This window comes from Octopus sinensis, linkage group LG1 (assembly GCF_006345805.1).
Source record: "Octopus sinensis linkage group LG1, ASM634580v1, whole genome shotgun sequence".
NCBI lineage: Eukaryota > Metazoa > Mollusca > Cephalopoda > Octopoda > Octopodidae > Octopus > Octopus sinensis.
In genome coordinates, this window is record NC_042997.1 from 188,936,623 (window position 1) to 188,960,527 (window position 23,905).

The 23,905-nt window shown below is 35.8% G+C and overlaps 1 protein-coding gene across 1 annotated transcript; it reads left to right on the forward strand.

Annotated features, from left to right (window-relative positions):
• Positions 1–287: 287 nt before the first annotated feature.
• LOC118765500 (putative sulfiredoxin) lies at positions 288–12,595 on the forward strand. Its single transcript, XM_036507758.1, has 2 exons — positions 288–661; positions 12,380–12,595. Exons 1-2 carry the CDS (start codon positions 410–412, stop codon positions 12,587–12,589), a joined length of 462 nt encoding a protein of 153 aa, XP_036363651.1. The 5' UTR covers positions 288–409; the 3' UTR covers positions 12,590–12,595.
• The last annotated feature ends 11,310 nt before the right edge of the window (positions 12,596–23,905 follow it).

Sequence of the window (23,905 nt, forward strand, 5' to 3'; positions counted from 1 at the left end):
CCCGGAACTATGTGATTGGAAAGTAAGCTTCTTACCACACAGTCACGAGCCTGTTCAGTCTTAAAACACATCGCCAACTGTACAATTTATAAACTAGTTCTGAAGGAAATATGAGGCAATAGACTGCAGTTGTAAATTCCAACCGATTACGCACATACACACCATCACGCCTTTCTTTCTCCCTCTTTTCCTCATGTACATCTAAAGCAGAAGAATGTATGTATCCCCACCTAGTTTCATATTCCAACAATTAATATTTGCATACAATATCCTCGACAAAAGCAAATTTAGAATTCAGCCTAGGACACACCTTAGCATAATTGATGTGTTGGTACCGGACAGTTTAAAGGAAGTCGTATAAAGCTAAATGATTGGTTAGACAAGTGAAACGTCACCATATTTATTTAACATGTACTTAAAAAGGTTTTACTCCATTAAGTTGTTTTCATTAGGTATTTCACAGACTTTATCAAAGCATCTCATCAGATCTTTTTCAAAGTCACCGATTGTATTTTATAGACAAATGTGTACTAACAGTGATACGACGATACATGATGCCCACATCACCGACATTCACGAAGTTCCTATTGATATCATCCAGCGACCGATACCTCCAGTACTGGATTCAGAGAAACTCAAATCATTGATGGAAACTATTAAGGTAGATTATACTGTTATGTTCGCTACATTTGATACTTTCTCGAGTTGTTATTGATAAACATTAACTTCTTGTTATCGTTGTAGTCGGTGCTCAGGGGAAGTAACTCTAGATAGTTTGCTAATAATGTGGTTGACTTTCGTTAAGTTCGTGAAAAGAACACGGATCTTTTCGGTTTGACCGGCAGTTTTTTCTAGCGGTGTCATATGAATTTGTCACCCATAATTATGACCCTAGTATCGATCTATTGCATTTCTATCTGTTTTAGGGTTAGGGTTAGGGGTGGGGGGAAGGGTATTTTTTTTTTCTTCACAAATGTATATAAACCCAATCTGTTTCTTAAACGAGGGACAGAATGTTTTCACCTCAATAGACGTCATTGATTGATTGAAATTGTAGAAATTGAAGAAAAAAAACAACAGCAAATATTTTACAAACTATAGAATTTTCTCAATAAAGCCAAGAGAAAAAGATGTTTTATAAACACATTCTACCAGTATAGGAAGTTTAAAAGTGTTTAGTTACGTGGAAATTATTTTAAAAACTGCCGGTCAAACCGAAGAGATCCAAGAACAGTGTACTTAATATTTTGGGACTGATCATTGTCTGAGAGAAAAAATGTTCTTTCACTCTCCGTCTTAGATAATTTTAATAGATTCAAAACTTCACTACTTTCCATGTCTACTGTATTAGTAAATGCATTTTTATATTAAATTATCACCCCTTAACGTTACTTCGCTTTTTTGTATGTGTATTTTCTCACGAAACTTTAATAGGTTTAAGTTTCTTATGGCCAACAGAATCACAGGTTTGACATGTTGCAACTTTTGACAGGAAATAGAGACTAGGATAGTGTTATACACTGAAAATTTAATAATCTCATTTCAATACCCAGATCTGTAGGTTCTGTATAGTGATCCAACATTCTGTATTAGCTGAAGCATTTCCATCTTATTATTGATTTCAAATTTTGGCACAAGGCCAGCAATTTCGGGGAGTGGAGTAAGTCAATTGCCTCGACTCCAATACCCAACTGGTACCTATTTTATCGACCCTGAAAGGATGAAAGGTGAAGTCGACTTTGGTGGAATTTGAACTCAGAATGGGAAGACGGACGAAATGCCGCCAAGCATTTCGCCCAGTGTGTTAACGATTCTACCTGTTCACTGCCCTAGTTTCATATTATTATTAACAGGTCAATAAGTGGTGAGCAGGCAGAATTGCTACTGTGCTGGGTAAAATACTTAGTGGCATTTCATCCATCTTTATGTTCTGTGTTCAAATTCTGCTAGGGTTGACTTTGCCTTTCAGCATTTCAGAGTCAATAAAAAATATGTACCTGTTGAGCATTGAGGTTGATATAATCAACTTACCACCATCCACGAAATTGCTGGTCTTGTACCACAATTTGAAATCATTAAGAAGTGGATAGGCTCCATATTAATTGCAAGTCCAACTGAACTGAACGTGTTCGTTTGTGGATTTAAAGAGGGGCCATGGGATTGCACCTAGAAAGTTACCCTCCCAGGCACAAGTCTGGGTAAGGTTGTTTATGGAAGACCAGCAGTCGCCCATGCATACCGGCCTCCCCTCTCCACACCACTGATGTTATCCAAGGGAAAGGCAACGGCTGATACAGCTTGGCACCTGTGACGTTGCAACTCATTTGTACAGCTGAGTGAACTGGAGCAACATGAAATAAAGTGTCTTGCTCAAGAACACAGCATGCAGTCCGGTCTGGGATTCGAGCTCCCAATGTCACGATCGTAAGCTTGACGCTCTAACCGCTGAGCCATGCGCCTTTAAAGTATTGGGGACTTTATAGCAATAGTAGAAAACATCCTTCTATATACAGTTAATGACTGTAATAAGTTGATATATTTTCTTGCTTTGCAAGAACATGATGTCTAACCTATCATATGTAGTCTGCCCTGGGTTAACTCTGATCAATCAAACCAATGAACAAAATGACTGTTACATCTTCTTTTTGTCTTTTTAGACACACTGTAGCTAGTACCACATTAATCAATGGGTTCATCTCAATTTTAATTAAGATGGCAATGTGTGATCTGGTGGTAATTTGAAGATTATTTCTGGCAGGGTTTTATGATTGTTATTTATGACAATATTTGAGAGTATTATAGGGGTGTTTACTTAGTATGCCTGTAAATGTATGTTGGTGATTTTGAACGAGATAATTTCAAGTTCCCTGTTTATGGAACCTGTCCCCTGAAAGAGATTAACCTATAAAACTGATGGAAAACCATTATGAAATTTGATTCATATTTGACCTTTTTGACGCTTGAGCAACATTAACTCTTTAGCATTCAGATTTATTTGAAAACTGGGAAAGGAGAGATGTTATTCAGCACCTGAAAAGAAGGTTCCCATGATCGTTTGGTAACAAATGTCATAAGAGTTGTTCTTGCTTTTAACCTATCGACATTCAAACATGTTAGAATTGTTAAAGTTGTTGCCTCTACTGGGGTGGGGGTGGGGGTGAGGAAGCATTGTATAATAAAGTTTTTGGGGCATTGTATATATAAGCATTATAGTATATATATGTGTGTGTGTATATATATATATATATATATATATATACACACACACACACATATATATGTGTATATATATATAAAAATATATATGTATGTATGTATGTACATACAGTGTACATTTAAACACATAAGAGATATACATCATAGCATACCTGGCACGCTAGAAGGAATAGCCAAAATCCAAACCACTATTAGGGATAAATTTTGAAGGGAATGAAAAATAAGAACATTTACCATCTATCTCCTAGACCATGGTTTCTGACTCTATATTAGCAAATAAAATAATTTGCTAGGTGGAGTCTTCATCAACAGGTACGCCTAGATTAAACATATAAATACAAGACAATCCAGCATGTGCCCCATGCTTATATATTATAATTTTTCAAATCCACTGTGCAAGCGCAGTTTTTTGTTGTCAGCAAATAAGTTAATGCCGGCGTTACTTTGAAAATTTGCCAAAAATGATCAATAATTAATAATATCAGGGTAAGAAATAATTTTAGAAATTTTTTACTGCCAGTGGCCTAGCGTGTAGAAAAATTAGTCAATAGACTATATATTATTCATCTAAATACAGTGTTCATTTAAACACATAAGAGGTATCCATCATGTATATGTATGTATATATATATATAGATGTATATGTATATATATGTATCTGTATATATATGTATGTGTATCTATATATATGTATGTATATATAAGTATATATGTACCCAATGTAAGCTATGGACACGTAAGACGTGCAGCAACATCAAAGGAAAATTAACCGAGAAGATAGCTTTCGTGTGCAGCAGATGCACAGGGGCAATAGACACCACAGATTCTCAGAAAACAGATTCCATTACACACCAGGGGGAGAAGCCAGAAGTAGTTGATAGTTTCCGCTACCTAGGTGACCAAGTTAGTAGTGGGGGTGGATGCTCAGAGAGTGTTACCACTAGAATAAGAATAGCCTGGGCAAAGTTCGCAAAGCCTCTTCCCCTCGCTCAGAGTGAATGGTAGATTGTACGATGCATGTGTGCGAACTGCCATGCTTCATGGCAGTGAAGCATGGTGTGTGACTGTGGAGGACATGCATAGGCTCGAAAAAATGAAGCTAGTATGATCCGCTGGATGTGTAATGTCAGTGTCCATGCACGACAGAGTGTAAGTGCCCTGAGAGAAATGTTGGACATAAGAAGCATTGAATGTGGCATGCAGGAGGGACGTTTGCATTGGTATGGTCATGTACAATGGAAGGATGAGGAGAGATGTGTGTGAAGAAATACCACTCCCAAACTGTTGAAGGAATACGGGGTAGAGGTAGACCCAGGAAGACATGAGATGAGGTGGTCGAGCATGACCTTCGAACGTTGGGCCTCACAGAGGCTATGACGAAAGACCGAGACCTCTGGAGATATGTTGTGACTGTGAAGACCCAACAAATGAAGTGAGTTCATGGCTCGGAGGACAGCCTGCTGTGCTTACCTTGGATTGCAGTACGTCAACATCAATATCAAAATAAAAGTCAAATGGAAATTGTAGTTATTATACCTGTGCCGGTGGTGCGTAAAAAGCACCATCCGAACGTGGCTGATGCCAGCGCCGCCTGACTGGCGTCCGTGTTGGTGACATTTAAAAAGCACCAACCGATCGTGGCCGTTTGCCAGCCTTCTCTGGCCCCTGTGCCAGTAGCACGTAAAAAGCACCCACTACACTCACAGAGTGGTTGGTGTTAGGAAGGGCATCCAATTGTAGAAACACTGCCAGATCGGACTGGAGCCTGGTGCAGCCTTCTGGCTTCCCAGACACCGGTCGAACTGTCCAACCCATGCTAGCATGGAAAATGGAAGTTAAATCGATGATGATGATGTATATATTTCTATTCCTGAGCGTTATACTAATACATCTGTTTGTTTTGTATACCATCTGTCTTCGTTTTTTTTTTTTTTCGTAAACTCTCCCTATATATATATATATATATATATATATATTATATATATATATATATATATATATATATATGAGGGCACCACAATCTATTGCTAAACAACCACACAAATGGTCTGTTTAGCTCATTCCTCCATCCAGCTGACATTGCTTGTACAAGTTCCAGGTGTGCCACAAGTCAGATGTCAACATGATTGCAGAGCAAAGTGAAATGAAGTGTTTTGCTGCTCCAGAACACAATACACCATGGAATGGGAATCGAAACCACGATCTCACTATCCTGAGTACAACACCCTAATCACTGGGCCATGTGCCTTCAAATACATTGATTGATTAATTGAGTCGTTCATTCATACTTTCTTCCTCTCCTTTTTTCTTGTCAATTATTTACCAGCTTCTTCAGTGTAATGAATTTAAACCCATCACCTATTGAGAGTTAAGTGGTTTGCGCTGATGACAACTTAATGTATTTGTCACTGGAATACACAACTCTGCATGCATTGTTTGGTTGGTGGGTGGGAAATACGATACAGTGATAACTAATTGCATTGATGCAAAACTTACAAAGGGAATATATTGGTGCAACAATTACTGTGATTTTATACCCACTTTTTTCAAACATTATGAATGTTATCTGAGAGAAATAATTGTGTATTATAGGTGCAAGCATGGCTGTGTGGTAAAACGTTTGCTTCTGAACCAAATGGTTCTAGGTTCATTCCCACCATGTGACACCTTGGGTGAGTGTCTTCCACTATAACATTCAGGTTGAACAAAGCCTTGTGAGTGGATTTGGTAGATGGAAACTGAAAGAAGCTTGTCATGAGTGTGTGCATATATGTATGTGTGTATATATATATATATATATAAATAGGCTCTTGGAGTGGTTGGTGTTATGAAGGGCATCCAGCTGTAGAAACTCTGCCACATCAGATTGGAGCCTGGTGCAGCCATCTGGTTCGCCAGCCCTCAGTCAAATCGTCTAACCCATGCTAGCATGGAAATCGGACAGTAAATGATGATGATGATGATGGTGAGCTGCCCGTGTGGATGTGTGGTAAGAAGCTTGCTTCCCAAGCACATGGTTCTGGGTTCAGTCCCACTATGGCACCTTTTACTATATCCTTGGGCCAACCAAAGCCTTGTGAGTGGATTTGGTAGACAGAAACTGAAAGAAGCTTGTCGTATATAGTTGAATAAAGTTAAAACATGGTCTGGTTTTCACCTTTTTTTATTATGGTATTATAAAAAAATATAAAAAAAAATAATTGTAATGTTCATAAAGTTCAATTAGCACTTCATACGTTCATAGTAATCATCAGATTTCAAAATATATTTAACTGACAATTGAGTTCTTGAGAGTTCCATGCAGATTGGTCAAAACCATATTCCAAAAATTGAGCTTGTTGGAGCATTCTAAGAGGTACTAAAGTTGTCAGGAACTCAATTGTCAGTTAACCCCTTCGTTACCAACCCAGCTAAAACCAGGTCTGGCTCTGAGTACAAATGTCTTGTTTTCATAAGTTTTGAATTAAAATCTTCCACCAAACCTTAGTCACAATTTATGCTCCTAACACTAGCTGAATGATAACTATGTTATTTTAATAAATTCTTTGTTACATTTACAGTAATTGAAAGAAACACAGAGCATCTCAAAATAAATATAGTAATGAAAGGGTTAAATACATTTTAAAATCTGATGATTACTATGAACATATGAAAGCTCTAATTGAACTTTATGAACATTACAAAATATTTGTTATTAATGTTAAAATACCATAATAAAAAACATGAAAACCAGACCATGTTTTAACTTTATTCAACCGATTATTCTATTCACAATCACACAAATTCGGAATCATCATCATCATTTAACATCCGTTTTCCATGCTGGCATGGGTTGGACAGTTTGACCGGGGTCTGAGAAGCCAGGTGGCTGCACCAGGCTCCAGTCTGATCTGGCAGTGTTTCTACAGCTGGATGCCCTTCCTAACGCCAACCACTCCATGTGAGTGCTTTTTACATGCCACCAGCACAGGTTCCAGGCAAGGCTGGCAATGGCCATGACCGGTAGGTGCTTTTTACATGCCACTGGCACGGAAGCTAGTCAAGAGACTTATGCACCTGACCAGGTTCAACTGACCTCACGTTATCTTACTTCATCCATCACAAAACTCTCTGATGGTTGCTTTCATTTCCTAATTTCTGATGATCCAACCAGTGCTCTGAACCACACTTACTGTATAGCATACTATAAATTAATATATATTATGTGTTTTATAATAAGAAATGAGGATCTTTGTGGTTTTTGTCACTGTTTATAATGACCTTTAAAGAAATTTTTTAATGTATCATATAGATGTAATTTTTGACGCTGAATCCGAATTTGTTATTCATTTATTCTAGGAAAATTTTGCAAAAATGTTTCAGGTATTCAAAGTTTGATAATTTCCAGAATTTTCAGCCAATCAGAAAATAGCACATTTGCTGCCTCTTCCATCATCAGTGGGTAGTGGGGCATTGGCATGTCAAAACATTAAACTAGGATTTTATAAAATAAATTATCTTTCTCGCATCTCCTTCTCCTCCATGTGCGCATGCACAGCATCTTTGTACTATGGAAACAGTTCTTCCCAATAAGCTATGCAACACGTGTTTCTTTGCTTTGGTTACTATGGAAATAAAAGTTTTTGCCACATGTTTGGCTAAAATACCTAAATTTTTCAAATTTTAAAGGCTACTAATTTTTTATTATGGATTTATAGGTAAAATGAATTTCATTTTCATGATTAGTATACAAAACCTAATCCTTATATCAAATTTGAAAACAATTGGTACAGAATTGTAAACAGTACCGAAAACCACAAAGATCCAGAAATGAATAGAATATGCATTCATTATTGTAATAAATAAACAAATATTTATTGGTAGAAATTTATCAAAGGATAAATATTTTCATTTAGTAAACTTATAATATATAAAAGACGTGGAAGTTGAAAGGCAAGTATTCACCACATTCTCTTTTCCCAGCTTACATCACCATCTCTATCGCTGAACAAGATTTAATGTTCATTCAAAAGTAATATTCTTTTGTAATTTTGAAAATTCTCCTCCCACCCCCAGCGAACAACATTTACAAGTAATCCAGAAAATGCTCAGCGTTGATGTATAAACAACAACTTTAGCATATCAAGCAGGAAGTTGTCTTTCTCACAATTTTCAATATCACAGGCTTGCAGACAATTCATTTAAAATCATGCTTTTAATTTGTGCACACACATGTGCGCACAAGCACACACACACACACACATTACCTTGATGAAGGTGCATCCAGAATGTACCTCTATTTGGAGGGAGAGAGGGCTGCATCAGCACTCAGCTGGTATTCATGCCCTCCGTCGTCAACCAGGAGAATTCATCTATGAAGCAATTGTCCCAGCTCCCCTTCAGGGTTGGTGAAAGCGATGTGGTGGACAACAAAAAACCTGGCTGATGACAGTCAAGGCTGATCTGGAACCCAACCTAGGCCCCCATATCTACGGTGTTCACCACTGGAATAGGGAGTGGTTGGAGATCACGCAGTCGTTAGCCTCAAATCGTCGGCATTTGTGAGAGATGCAGCATTGAGGATGAATGAAGCCAGCTCAACCCACTCCAGGTGAATGCTGTCTCAAGAAAGAAGACTCACGGCTGAGCGGACTGAACCAAAATGAAAATGAAGTGATTTTTTTTTTCAGGGACATAATACACCAACCAGTTGAGGAATTGAACCCCCATGTTCTTCCGATCAAGACCCAAAGAAACTAACCACTAGGCTATGCATCTTTAGGATTAAAAGTAGTCAAGCAGGAAGATAATGAGATTTGATGTTTAGCTCAATTTATCTCATCTTTGTGAAATAAACAAATAATGTATCTGTTTATCATTTGTCATACATAGATAAGAGATAATCTAGCTGATTAATTCTCTTTGAACTATTACTTCTATTAGGTTATGCAACCATCCTACTTTCTATCGAATCAGCTCAGGATACTTCTGTTAACCCACATAATGGGTTCAATAATTATACATCTTCAAAGGGATCGTTAATGATTTCTGTTAAAAGAATTATTTACATAAATCATAATGGTTACACACACAGGCGTAGTCTTCCAACATTATAGTTAATTCATTTGAAATGAGTATTATTCTACATGAATCAACAAACGCCATTCATTTGAAGTTAATGTTATATATATATATATATATATATATGACTTTTCTGAAGAATAAGTCTCCCTATATAGTGTTCACAGAAGCAATTTGACAACCCGATTAGCACATCATCATAATCAACATAATCATTGTAATCATTATAATCATCATCATCATTGTTATCTATAATTGGTTGTTGTTGTCATTGTCATCACTGTCATCGTCACTGTCATCATCATCATCATCATCACAATCTTTTCATTCTCATGGTAATTTTTAACATCACCATTCTCCTCATTAGCATGATCATTATAATTTTCATTGTCATGTATTTGGATAGTGGAGGGACCAGCTATGATTAGACAGCTCCCTAGTAGATAAAGCAATTAAGGGTATGAAGCCAGGAAAAGCCCCCGGCCTATCAGGAATCACTGCTGAGATGCTTAAAACATCTGGTGGTGTGGGCTATCGCCTAGTCACCCGCATTGTAAACCAGGTAGTTCATAATGGAGTCATACCCAATGACTGGCATAGCAGCACCTTAGTCAACTGCTACAGCCTCCCCTAGCACCTGTGCTGGTAGCACGTAAAAAGCACTCACTACACTCATGGAGTGGTTGGCGTTAGGAAGGGCATCCAGCTGTAGAAACACTGCCAGATGAGACTGGAGCCTGGTGCAGCCTCCTGGCTTCCCAGACCCTGGTCGAACTGTCCAACCCGTGCTAGCATGGAAAACAGAGATTAAACAATGATGATGATGACGATGATGATGAACATCATCATTACTATCAAGATAGCAATCATCATTTCTATATTCAACACGACTGATTTTTTTTTTTTGTCTTTACTTCACTGCAATATCCACAGAATTGACTGATATTAGAATCTCAGCGTCGCTTTTGCTTCCATCACCTATTCTTTTCTAGGAAAGAAAGCCTATTGTCTCTTTTAGCATGGTCATGAGACTGTTATTGCTTGTAAACAAGGAGAGAGAGAGCGAGAGAGAGAGAGAGAGAGAGTGTGTGTGTATGTGTGTGTGTGTGTGCGTGCCTATGCATGCATGCATGTGTGTATAATTGAAAAATAATGTAGTGTATTAATTTGTCTGTGTTGTCAATATCACATGTGTTGTAGGTTTATGATTTCTCTTAATACCTGGCTGCACTCTAATTTATTTAGGTCAGTGTTTTTCAGTATAATATGTATGTATGTATGTATGCATGCATGCATGTATATAGATATGAATATGTATGCATATGCACGTATATATGTATACATATACATCTGTATATAGGTGTATATATACATATAAATGTATATACATGTATATATAGACATATGCATATATATTGTATATATATATATATAATAATATTAGGGAGTAAATCCAAACTTACAGGGAAAAGTTAGATTTAAGATTAAATCTAATTTTATAGTATAAATAAATATATTAAATTAGAGATAAAACCACTATTAGGCAAATCAAACAGTGAAAATCATAAGCCAATACATAGAAATATAATTAATTAAAAAAAATATAAAATATAAAAAATATAAAATTCCAAATTAATTTGGAATTTTATATTTTTTATATTTTATATATTTTTAATTAATTATATTTCTATGTATTGGCTTATGATTTTCACTGTTTGATTTGCCTAATAGTGGTTTTATCTCTAATTTAATATGATATATATATATATAATATATATATATATATACACATACATATGTATGTATACAAATACATGTTTATATAATATATATATATATATATATATAAATAAAGGTACAAGGCCATGCTGGCCACTTGATAATATCGATATTATCCTTATTTATAAATATATATATATATATAATATATATTTGTGTGTATGTGTATATATATATATATATATATATATATATATAGTGTACTGTTCTGTTATTAGTTAAGATCAACAAAGAAAGTAATCTATCCAGTAATAGTTAAGTATCATTTAATAAACAAATTCACATCTCCACTGTTTCCAAACAAGGTAATATTTTCCCCCATTGCTAGACATTTTTTTCATGGAAAACTGGAAATCAACAACCTCACTTGTATGACTGTGATGCTCATTTACAACCATCACATGATGTCAAGACAAGGACACACACACACACACACACACACACATGATGGGCTTCTTTCAGTTTATCATCATCATCATCGTTTAGCTTCTGCTTTCCATGCTAGCATGGGTTGGATGGTTCAACTGGGGTCTGGGAAGCCAGAAGGCTGCACCAGGCCCAGTCTGATCTGGCAATGTTTCTACGACTGGATGCCCTTCCTAATGCCAACCACTCCATGAGTGTAGTGGGTGCTTTTTACGTGCCACCGGCACAGGTGCCAGACGAGGCTGGCAACGGCCACGATCAGATGGTGCTTTCTACGTGCCATATATATATATATATATGTGCATGTATTTATATGTATCTCATCATCATTCATATTAGTGGCACGTATAAAGCACCCAGCTTTTGGTGTTAGGAAGGGTAGCCAGCCATAGAAACCATGCCACAACAGACTATTGGAGTCTGGACTGTTCCTCAGCTGATCAGCTCTTGTCAAACTGTTCAACCCATGCCAGCATGGAAAACAGATGTTCAATGATGATGATGATGATGATGATGATGATGATGGTGGTGGTCGTGGTGGTGGTGGTGGTGGTGGCCATCATCATTATCATCATCATCCTTTAATGTCTGTTTTCCGTGCTTGAATGGGTTGGGCAGTTTGACCAAAATTGGCAAGCAGGAGAGCTGCACCAGGTTCCAGTTTAATTTGGCGTGAGTTTTACAGCTAGATGCTCTCCCTTATGCCAAACACTTTACAGTGAATGTTAGGTGCTTTCAACGTGACACTGGCATAAGTGCTTTTCGTGTGGCACCAGCACAGGGCTCTTGCCGACCAATCCTATTCACCAAAGGAAGCAACATCAACACTTCTGCTCTGGAGGACGGGTCTTTATATAAACATACATACTCATGTGTTTTAATCTTTTAATCGTTTTAGAATCCGAATACCAGGCATCTTGTGCCACCCATTGATGTTTTGTGGATCACAGGATCAGAAGGTGGAAACTATTATTATTCATTTGGTGGTTGTCACAGATTTGAAGCATACACAGCTTTACAGGAGAAAAGCATTCCTTGTAAACTAATTAAAGGTACAGCAGAAGACCTTAAGGTTTACATGGGATCATCTGCTCCTGATCTTCGATAGAAAAGGTAAATATTGTCTTTTTTTTAAGACGAAACATTTTACTCTATTTATGTTGATCTTTTTAGCTTAGTGCTAGGTCACAAATTTCTGTTTGTACAGTCAGTTAAATTAACTCCATTATACTATTGGTATTATCTTATTGATTATCCATGGCTCATAAGGGCCGGTTTCCCGGTTTCCTTGGCGTATAGGTTCCCCACCTGGATGGGATGCTGGTCCGTTGCAGGTGAGCTGTAAGATGCAGGAGAAATTTGTGGTGAAAGAGTCAGCAGAAGTTTGCCATTACCTTCTACCGGAGCCGCGTGGAGCTTAGGTGTTTTGCTCATAAACACACACATCGCCTGGTCTGAGATTCGAACCCGCAATCCCTCAACTGCGAGTCCGCTGCTCAAATCACTAGGCTTTGTACCTTCACTCTCTCTCTCTATATATATATACAATTTATAAGTAAGGGCAAAAGAAAAAAATTTCTAATACCAAGCACTATAAGCACGTGCTTGTAGTGATAAATTACATGGTTATTGACGTAGTGTCCATTTTCGGCATATTTTGGCATTAAAAATTTTTTTCTTTTGCCCTTACTTATAAATTGTTTATAAATTCAACCTTTAAAGGTATTTTTTAATATACTGGCCATTGATAGAATTTTTTTTTTTTCGAAAAATTCTATCCTATATTAGATGTTATATCATCATCATTTAACGTCCCCTTTCCATGCTAGCGTGGGTTGGACGGTTCAACTGGGGTCTGGGAAGCCCGAAGGCTGCACCAGGCCAGTCAGATCTGGCAGTGTTTCTACAGCTGGATGCCCTTCCTAACGCCATGCCCTTCCTAAAAGTTTTAATGAATCTCAGTGAGAGTTGAACTCGTGACATATAGAGATGTAACTAGAACTACAGAGTGTTTCACCTGCATTTCTATTTCAGCCACACCACTGTTTGTATTTACTCCATAAACAGTGAAGGTGACTCTAAGTGTTATTCAATTGGCTAAAAACAATGTCCCAGTCTTTTTTGAACCACGTTGTACAGTCTTAAAAAGAAAAAGTGAACCAACTGGAATCTGTAAATACACTGTGTCTGAAAATTCCACAAAATAGTAAATTACTGGTATACGTTCGACTGCAGGTTTCCTTGATCAAGGATGACCTTGGGTTAAAATAACACTAACAACTCCATAAACACTTCTGGATATATGTGCTGAAGCACATTAACCGTCTGACCAAGTTAAACTTGATCTTCTCCTCCACCAGCCTTTCTCCCACTAACCTACAGTTATACACAATTAGACTCTAACCTACATTGTAAATGCATATTAAAGTGGACTTTGTGATTTGTCAACCAATTAGAAGCTTTGTATATACTGTGTTAGATCGATTTGTTGAGCCAGATGCTTGATTGACTGCCTACATGCTATACTTGTATTTTACAACACTTTGATCTTAGCCAAAAGGCCGAGAAGCTGACTGGAGCTATACAACAACTGCAATAATCAAAGCAAATATTTAAATTTTGAGAATCCTTTAACATATTGTACAATAAAGAAAAATGGTGTCAAATTTTAAATAAAAAACTTACATAAATTAAGAAAAAATAAATAATGATTTATTAATTTAACTTAAAGCCATAGGCATGTGAAATTAAATGACTTAAAGATGTATCTTTAAATAAATTTTTCTTGCTTTCTTGAGACTACTTTATTTTAGCTTGCCTGAGAACAATTTTTTCAATGGACAATAGTCTGATATATGAGCTGCATGTCCTGTCCTGCATAATTGGGAATGCATATGTATCAAAAGTTATAAGAAACTGAATAAACCAGCTTGGGAAATAACTAGAAATTTGGAATCTAGTTGGTATTTACAGGAGTTGAAGTTAGAATATAAAGGGACAAAGCAGTCTATATTGTGACACATTTCTTAAATACAAGTGAAGGTAATTATATTGAAGAAGGACCAAAACTGAATTACAAAGATACCAGAAGCCTGTCTCCGCTTCATGCCATTTGCATTATGTATTCCCACTTTACATTAACACAAGACTACCATACTTAGAGAGGAGGTGTAATTGATAGATTTACTTTAATTTACTATGAACCATATCAGAACACCACCTTCAAAAGTTTTTATCCAACCATATTACCCCAGTATTCTGTTTGGCACTTATTTTATTGACTTTGTAAAAGAAAAAGGCAAAGCTGATCTTAATGCAAGGAAACATAATCAAATACCTGAAGGTAATCTTGTCCAATAATTCTGCCTTGCCACATTCATGTACATATATTTCCTAGGAGCATCTGTGCTGTTTCTGTCCACCAACTTTCATTCAAAAGGAATGCTCTGGTCAAATTGAAGCTATGGTAGAAGATACTTGCTCAAGATGCTGCACAGTCAGATTGAATCTAGAACCAAGTAATTATGAAGTGAACCTCTTAACCAAAGAGCCATACCTTCATTTATTGTAAATTGCCATCATAATCAACAATGCTAGATTTCATTCTTTCTTATGAACTAGAAAAGGAGAGAGCAACAATAGTAACTACCTTCTCAACCTATTCTCTACAACTTTCACTTCTTGGAAAATATAGTTTGATGATTTTGTTTAGTGTATAATAGTTTTTTAATGCAGCATTCGAGTGTGATCGTTACCAGCATCGCCTTACTGGCACTTATGCCCATGCTAGTAGAGTGCCAAGAGCACCATCTGAGCGTGATCGTTGCCAGAGCGGCTAACTACAGTCTCGGAATGGTTGGCGTTAGGAAGGGCATCCATCTGTAGAAACTCTGCCTGATCAAGATTGGAGCCTGGTGCAGCCATCTGGTTCACCAGCCCTCAGTCAAAATCGTCCAACCCATGGTAGCATGGAAAGCGGACGTTAAATGAAGATGATGATGATAATGAGTAATGTTGCAGTCTATCAGATCAAGATCTTTTACAAACCAGTCCAATAATACAACACTTTATTTTTTACTTCTGTTCTTTTAACATATTTTTCCACACAATAACATTTGGTTGGCGATGTCTTTGACTTTCCCTGACTCTTGTACCAGCTGCATTTCATCTGTCTTGCCTGACATTTTTAGGCCTGTCACCAATGCTAACAAATGCAACTATATTTACAACATTGAGGACATTTTTGCTATCTAAGTAGGCTTGTTATAATTGTTTTGATTCTGTTGAAATATCCATTTCTCATTCCCATTCTCTTTATACACAGTTTTATTCTCAGCTGGACACAAATACTTATAGAATACATAATTATTCAGGCCCTGTAATATCACCGCATGGCACCTTGAGCAAGTGTTCTGTTATAACATTGAGCCAATCAAATCCCTGTGAGTGAATTTGGTAGGTAGAGGAAGCTCTATTGTGTATATATGTGTGTGTGTGAAAGTACTTGTACCTCCTTTGATAGGAGTTTCAAATCATCAGTCCAACTTGTCAATCTGTCTCTTGTGGTTAACTGCCTGTAGTTTTTCCAGTCCAAATTTTATTTTAATTGTGTCTAGGGAGAGTGATTCTCTTTTAGTGCCTTATTATTTAACACAGTCAAGACTATTGAAAAGGTTGCAAGACGCAACGAAAATTTTAGGAAATAAAAAAAATAGGAAATAAGTGGAAATTTTACTGGTGAGTGTGTTAAATAATAAGGCACTAAAAGAGAATGACTCTCCCCAGACACAACAGAATATGCTTCAACACACGAACTCATATAAAGAATCTTGCAAACCAAATCCAAAAACGAAATATAATAAGTTTTATTTTAATGTTTTTTCTAAACTGTTTCAAATCACTGAGGATACTTACTCTCAAAACGAGGACTATTTGCTGTATATAAGGTCATCCACTTAGTGGAACAATTTATAAATTACTGGGCCAGTAGTTTGATGTGTCAGTAATTTGTTATTCGCTGTGGGGAACCTCATATATGAAGCCATATGTGTACTAAAGTAAACAGTAAGATCTGAGAAAACTAGTGATGGTCTATGTTGGAAATTAGTGAGTTTAAGCAGTTCAAAAAGGGACTAAACAGGTTTCACTTGAGGAAGAAGGAAAAAAAATTAACATTTTAGGTGGTACCTAGTTTTGGTTTATTCATCTTGATGTAAGTTGGGGATATTGGGTTGTGAAGTGTGTTAAATGACAAATATCAATAATTTTTATGATGGTTTTAATCCCAAAGGTTTTCCAGTTGCCAAAACCGGTGGTGGGAACCAATGAAAAATCATAATGTTGGAATATGTTTTTGTTGATATAATTTTATTTAAAACTGACTTTTTTAATTACTCACCCATGCTAGTCGTCCAACCCATGCTAGTTGTCCAACCTATGCTAGTGGTCGTCCAACCCATGCTAGCATGGAAAGCAGACGTTAAACGATGATGATGATGATGAAGAATTTTAAAATTCACAAGTAATGAAAAATTAATAAAGAAGTAATTTAGATTTCTTGTAATTACTTGTTTAAGGTAACAAATGAAAATCTGAAGAAATTTAAAACAAATTCTAAGAAAATTAAAAATAAAATAATAGGGTTGCTTATTCTGAAGCAATAACTTTTTTTTTTTCACATTTTGTTAGAATTTTCATAACTAATCATATTTTATAAAATATGTTTAACAGTAGAAAAATTTTTTGAAATGTAACTTTGCTTGATGGATGTTAACTTTGATTCAGCCTTCCAATGTAAAAATATTCTTCACCTCTGAACAAAGCTGTTCAGAGCAAGTGTTAATTACATACATTTAATTTAATTTTAAGGAAGATAACCTTTCAATTTCTATTGTTACCAACATAGTAGGCTCATGACTTGTTATTTTTGTTTCTTTTGCTTACATTTTTTTTTGTTTTTATGAAATGAATTTCCTAAATGATTCTCATTTTTCTTTAATAGATATCTTATATACTTCTAGATTATCAGGCACATTCTATAGGAGGTTATTTCATTATTATTCTTGTTATCATAATCCATTACTTTTATTATTATTATCATTATTATTATTATTACTATTATTATTATCAATTATTATTATTATTATTATCAATTATTATTATTATTATTATCAATTATTATTATTATTATTATTAATATTATTATTATCAATTATTATTATTAATATTATTATTATCAATTATTATTATTATTATTATCATTATTATTATTATTATCAATTATTATTATTATTATTATTATTATCATTATTATTATTAATATTATTATTATCAATTATTATTATTATTATTAAGGCGGTAAACTGGCAGAATCATTAGCATGCCAGGCAAAATGCTTAGCAGTATTTCGTTTGTTGCTATGTTCTGAGTTCAAATTCTGCCGAGGCCAAATTTACCTTTCTTTCATTCCTTTTGGGGTTGATAAAATAAGTACCAGTTGAGTACTGGAATCGACTCATCCCCTCCCCCAGAATTCCTGCCCTTGTGGCAAAATTTGAAACCATTATTATTATTATTATTATTATTATTATTATTATTAAGGTGGCGAGCTGGCAGAATTGTTAGCAATACTTTGCCTGTTGCTGCATTCTGATTTCAAGTTCCGCCAGGGTTGACTTTGCTTTTATTCTTTCGGGGGTCGATAAATTAAGTACCAGTTGAGAACTGGGGTCGATGTAATTGACTATCCTACTCCCCCAAATTTCAGGCCTTGTGCCTATAATAGAAAGGATCATCATTATTATCATTATTATCATTATATTATTATTATTTAAGGTGGTGAGCTGGCAGAATCGTTAGCACACTGGGCAAAGTGCTGTTAAGCATTTTGCCCATCTTTATGTTCTGAGTTCAAATTCTTCTGAGGTTGGCTTTGGCTCTCATCCTTTTAGAGTTGATTAAATAAGTACCAGTTACGCACTGGGTTCGATGTAATAGACTTAATCCCTTCCCCCAAATTGAGGCCTTGTGCTTCCAGTAGAAGGATTATTATTATTATTATTATTATCATTATTATTATTCAGTAGTTTTATTTTTATAGAGTGTTTTCACTTCATTACCGAGCGCAGCTCTGTGTGCCTTTGCTATGTGCTGTGATGCTCTTATGGTTACTGTATTGAAAGTGTTTTGCATAGGATGTATGCAGTGCCCAGTAGTGCAATTTTCTGTATGTTATATATATTTGTAAGTCCTAGTGTTTTTGTTATGTATTTGTCTGAATATTTTTTTTATCATACCTAATGTGCCTACTATGATAGGAATTGTTTCTGTTTTTAGATTCCACATTCGAGTTACCTCTATTTCCAGGCCTTTGTATTTTTATTATTATTTTGTATTATTATTATTATTATTATTATTATTATTTTTTTTTTTTACTTCAGGAAGAAATGGTTTGGAAGATGTGAAAGTCCTGTGGTTGAAGAATAAAAAACAAAAACAGAAACTGCTTTTTAGTCTGTGATGATATAGTAAATGCATTCCTTAAATTTCAAGTTTTATATAAAGGCAATTATTCTTTTCAAGAAACATTTTCATTTACCTTATTTGTTGAAACCACCCATCCTCCAATATATGTCAATATTTAACATTCCAAAGAAAAAACTCTAGTTCTGGGTATGAATGTTTGAAATAAAATTAGAAAACAAATATTGTTCATGGATGAGTTTTTCACATTTCAGAACTAAGGCGATTTTAAAACATAACCTTTAGTGAGGGAAGTAGAGTTGATTATATCAACTAAATTACTTTTTAGAAACTGAGAAACGTAAAAAAAAAAAAAAGAAATAATAATGGTCTTCGATTTTGGCAGAAGGCAACCAATTTTCAAGTGCAATTAACACCGGTACTTAGATTGGTATTTTATTTCATTGACCCTGAAATGGTGAAAGTTGAAGTTGGCCTTGGTGGAAATTGAACTGAGAATGTAAAGAGCTGGAACAAATACTATGAACCATTTTTACTCAATACTCTAATGATTCTGCCAGCTTGCCAATAATAAAACAATGTAGGAGTTCTATGTGGGTGCTTGACTTGCTAGACATAGTACCCAAATTTCCCTTAAACCATTTCCTAACACCTTTAAAAGGAATACATTGGCAGGACATCTTTAAATTGTGGGACTGTTCAATCAGGGTGAAATTAGAATTAAAGAATAAAAGGGTATCTTGTTGATAATGAGAGTAAAAACTGACTATAAAAGATGCATGGATTAATCTGGGGGGTTTTCAGTCATTTGGTGCCATGAGATGAAGAGGATGGGATGTAACAATTGATGATGATTAACTCTTTTGTTACTGTATTTATTTTGAGATGCTCTGTGTTTCTTTCAATTACTTTAAATATAATAAAGAATTTAGTAAAATAACTTAGTTATCATTCAGCTTGTGTTAGAAAACATAGTTTGGGACTAAGGTTTGGGGGAAAATTTTAATTCAAAACATTTGAAAACTAGGTATTTGTACTATGGAGCCAGAGCCAGTTTCAGCCGCGTTGGTAATGAAAGGGTTAAAGAATTGACCATGACTTAAAATAGTTGGAAGTGTAATAGTCACCAAATAGTGTGTGTGGTTGTGTGTGTGTGTGCATATTCATTGTTCTAAGTTACGGATCCATTTTCATATGTACTAATTTTATTAATTACCATCAATAATCTCATTTTTTACTTTTCTGTTTACAGTCTTGTATTTCTTAGTCTAACGATATTTATTTGCCACTTTTCAATTTTGCTGAGACAGGTAAATAAAAACTGTAACTTCAATTGCACGTGCATTACTTATTTATTTAAAATCTGAGAAAGTATCTTACAATATTCACATATGTATACTTAACTCTGAAAAACATACTTCAATAAATATACTTAACTATCTTGCCTTCCTGTAATACATCTTTTGTAAGGAGCATGGTTACAAGTTTGCCATGACTGCATCTTCTTAGGTCTTCTTTTGATCTGCTTCTACAAAGAGGCACCATTCAATACTAGTTTACTGAATCTTTTCATGTAAAGGAAAATAAAGTCATACACACAATGTTAAAATTTAGGATTATAGAACCATTGGCACATTTGTCCGTTGTTACGTTTGAAGTTCAAATTCCACCAAGGCTGACTTTGTCTTTCATTCCTTTCAGGGTCGATAAAATAAGTACCTGTTGAGCACTGGGGTCGATGTAAATTGACAAGCCAACACTCTTAAATTTTCGACCTTGTGCACTTAGTACAAAGAATTATTGTTATTATTATACTTGATAATTAAAATCGGGGGTCCTATAATGCTTCTGTGAAAGTCTGGCCAACTTAGTCAGTTGAACAACACAATGTAAAATAATTACAATAATACACTCTTTCATTCATATTATTACTTCAAGCAACTAGGCTGTGGCCATACTTGGGAGAAGCTGTCTAGATTTTAAGCGTCTTTATTGAAACGCAGTGCATAGATGACAGAAAGGAACACAAAAGATGACATTAAAAATTTTATAGAACTATTAAATTAGAACCATATGATTACTGGCTTAGTCTGATCCTATGGTTACTGCAGCTGATGTTCTTTACTATAGCCATGAGTTGACATGTTTTCATGGAATATTGGAAACGAAGAACATTGCTTGTGTAATGGTGATACTTGCTTAAGCCTAGGAGACACAATCACATTCACGCATGCACGCACACACAAACACACGATGGGCTTCTTTTTAGTTTCCATTTACTAAATCCACTCCTAAAGCTTTGGTAGGCTTGAGGCCGTAGTAGAGGGCATTTATCCTTGGTGCTACAAAGTGAGACTGAACCGAAAACCTTGTAGTTGGGAAGCAAACTTTTTAACCACACATCTACGTCTGTACATATTTACAGTATTCTTCTAATGTATAGAAGTAAAACTTAATATTTACATTTTGCTGTTACAATTAAATAATCTTTTGCTTATGAGCTCTTAGTCTGATATTTAACTCTGGTGTCATCACAGTACTGCAAACGATTAGGCTCGTATTTCAATGCCTTCCATATTTGATTCGTTTAAATTAAAATTTCAGGGTTATTTCCCTTGTCAATTTTTTTTTATATACCACACTTAGAAAATGGTTGGTTCTCAAGACTGATTAAAACTTTATAGTTTACAATCTCAAGTACGCAGTACCCACTTTATCAGACAGACACACACATACACAGAGGAATGGCTGTGTGGTAAGTAGCTTGCTTACCAACCACATGGTTCAGTCCCACTGCGTGGCACCTTGGGCAAGTGTCTTCTACTGTAGCCTCGGGCCGACCAAAGCCTTGTGAGTGGATTTGGTAGACGGAAACTGAAAGAAGCCCGTCATATATGTGTGTGTGTATGTATATGTTTGTGTGTCTGTGTTTGTCCCCCCTACATCGCTTGACAGCCGATAGCGGTGTGTTTACGTCCCCGTAACTTAGCGGTTCGGCAAGAGCGCCCGATAGAATAAGTACTAGGCTTAGAAAGTATAAGTCCTGGGGTTGATTTGCTCGACTAAAGGCGGTGCTCCAGTATGGCCGCAGTCAAATGACTGAAACAAATAAAAGAATATATATACACACACACACACACACACATATATATATATATATATATATATATATATATATATATATATATATATATAAAAATACAAAATGGGACAAGAACGCAAAACATTCAGCTAGACGATACAAAGAAATACAAGGACGGGTCATTCGGTGTTTTTTTTCCTCAGTCGAGTTCCAGATTATCTTTGCAATTTTGGCTGGTTATACTCGAGATTGCTCCAATCTGGCTAGCCCCAAGGAAAAACTAAGAGCATTGGATTCCTTGGAACAAAGCAGCGAATGTATACGAAAACAAGAGCGGAAAAAACGGAGAATTGTCTAAGTAGCATCATAGCCCCCCCCCCCCCCCGCCACGACAAATCAATGCACTAGGTCCTGTGGTATTCATTGACAGAAAAACGCAGCTTACATAGATCAGAATTGATCCCCTAGACCCATGACGTACCCAGGCAACTGTCAAGTGTGCCCATGCCTTAAGAGGGCACCGCTGCAGGCATTTTGTTAAATCTCTGGACAGGTCATTAATCGTACTTTTCGGGTTGAAGACCATTCATAGAACTTCTTTCAGGTAGAAAAATGTGATAAATAAAGATCCTAGTCAGGTAGATATTTATCTCTCAACCCTTTAGTGTCACTGAACTCCCACTTACTCTATCCAATCCTCTGTACCACTTCATTTTTATACCCCTCCCTGTAACTTAAGGGTGTGCCCCAATTTATCTTCTTCACCATCTCTCTCTCTCTCCTTTCCTTTTTGCAATTAAGGTAGTCATGTATCTCCTTTACTGCAAGACACCTGTTTGCTCCCTTTTATTATAGCGTAACCTTTTATCAACTGGCACAAGGCCACCTTCCATGAAACTACTCTCTTGTCTTGTAAGTTACTTGGTGATCTCGCTGGTGCTGGTGCCCGTAAAATGCACCAAGTATATTCTGTAAAGTAGTTGGCGTTAGAAATGGCACCCAGCAGTAGAAACCATGCTAAAGCAGACAGTAGAGCTTGGTATAGTCTTCTGGATACCAGCTCCTGTCAAACTGTCTAACCCATGCCAGCATGGAAATCAGACAGAAAATAATGATGATGATGATGAGGATGATAAAATTAGATGTATAGGTCCTCAACAAATGTGGATATTTGTTTAATAGTATGAAACAAAAGAACGGAAGATAACTCTTGCACAAATGGTTCTGCTAGAAGTAATTGTTTCACAAGTAAACCATCGTGACGAATACTAATCGACTTTTTTGTTTTCCACATGAAACGGAAAGTAAGGCTGGAGAAGAAATGCCTGTCGCAAAGTGTGTTTCGTAAAAGATGGAAGTCTATAGCAAGTATGTTGCGAGTGAAAGAATCTGTTTAAACGAGAATATAAAATGGAGAAAGCAAAGTCTTCAGTGTGAGAATGTGGTTTGTGGGGTCCTCAACCGCGTCCTCCGCTTCAATTTTTGTAAATCGCTCATTCTCATTTAATTGTATATATTTTAATTGTTTGTTTATTCATACGTTTCGTCTCATTCGAAACCCTGACCCCAATGTTTGTTTCGTCTGTCCTCGGATCGTCCCCTCTTTTTCTCAACCTCATGGTTAATAAAGAAATTTACTGTTATAAATGAAGTCTTTCAAAACTATAAATCCCCTAACTAGCAGAAAGTTACGGGGTTACCAATGAAAAGTTTGCTACTGGCAAATTTAAATGTAGAAAACTGGGATAGAAAGCGTTTGTTTGTCATAAGATATAGGAATAAAATATGTCAGTGGTTTCGTTATTATAAACGATGTGTTTATTATAAACATCTGTCTATTTATACTCACAAACAAGTGAG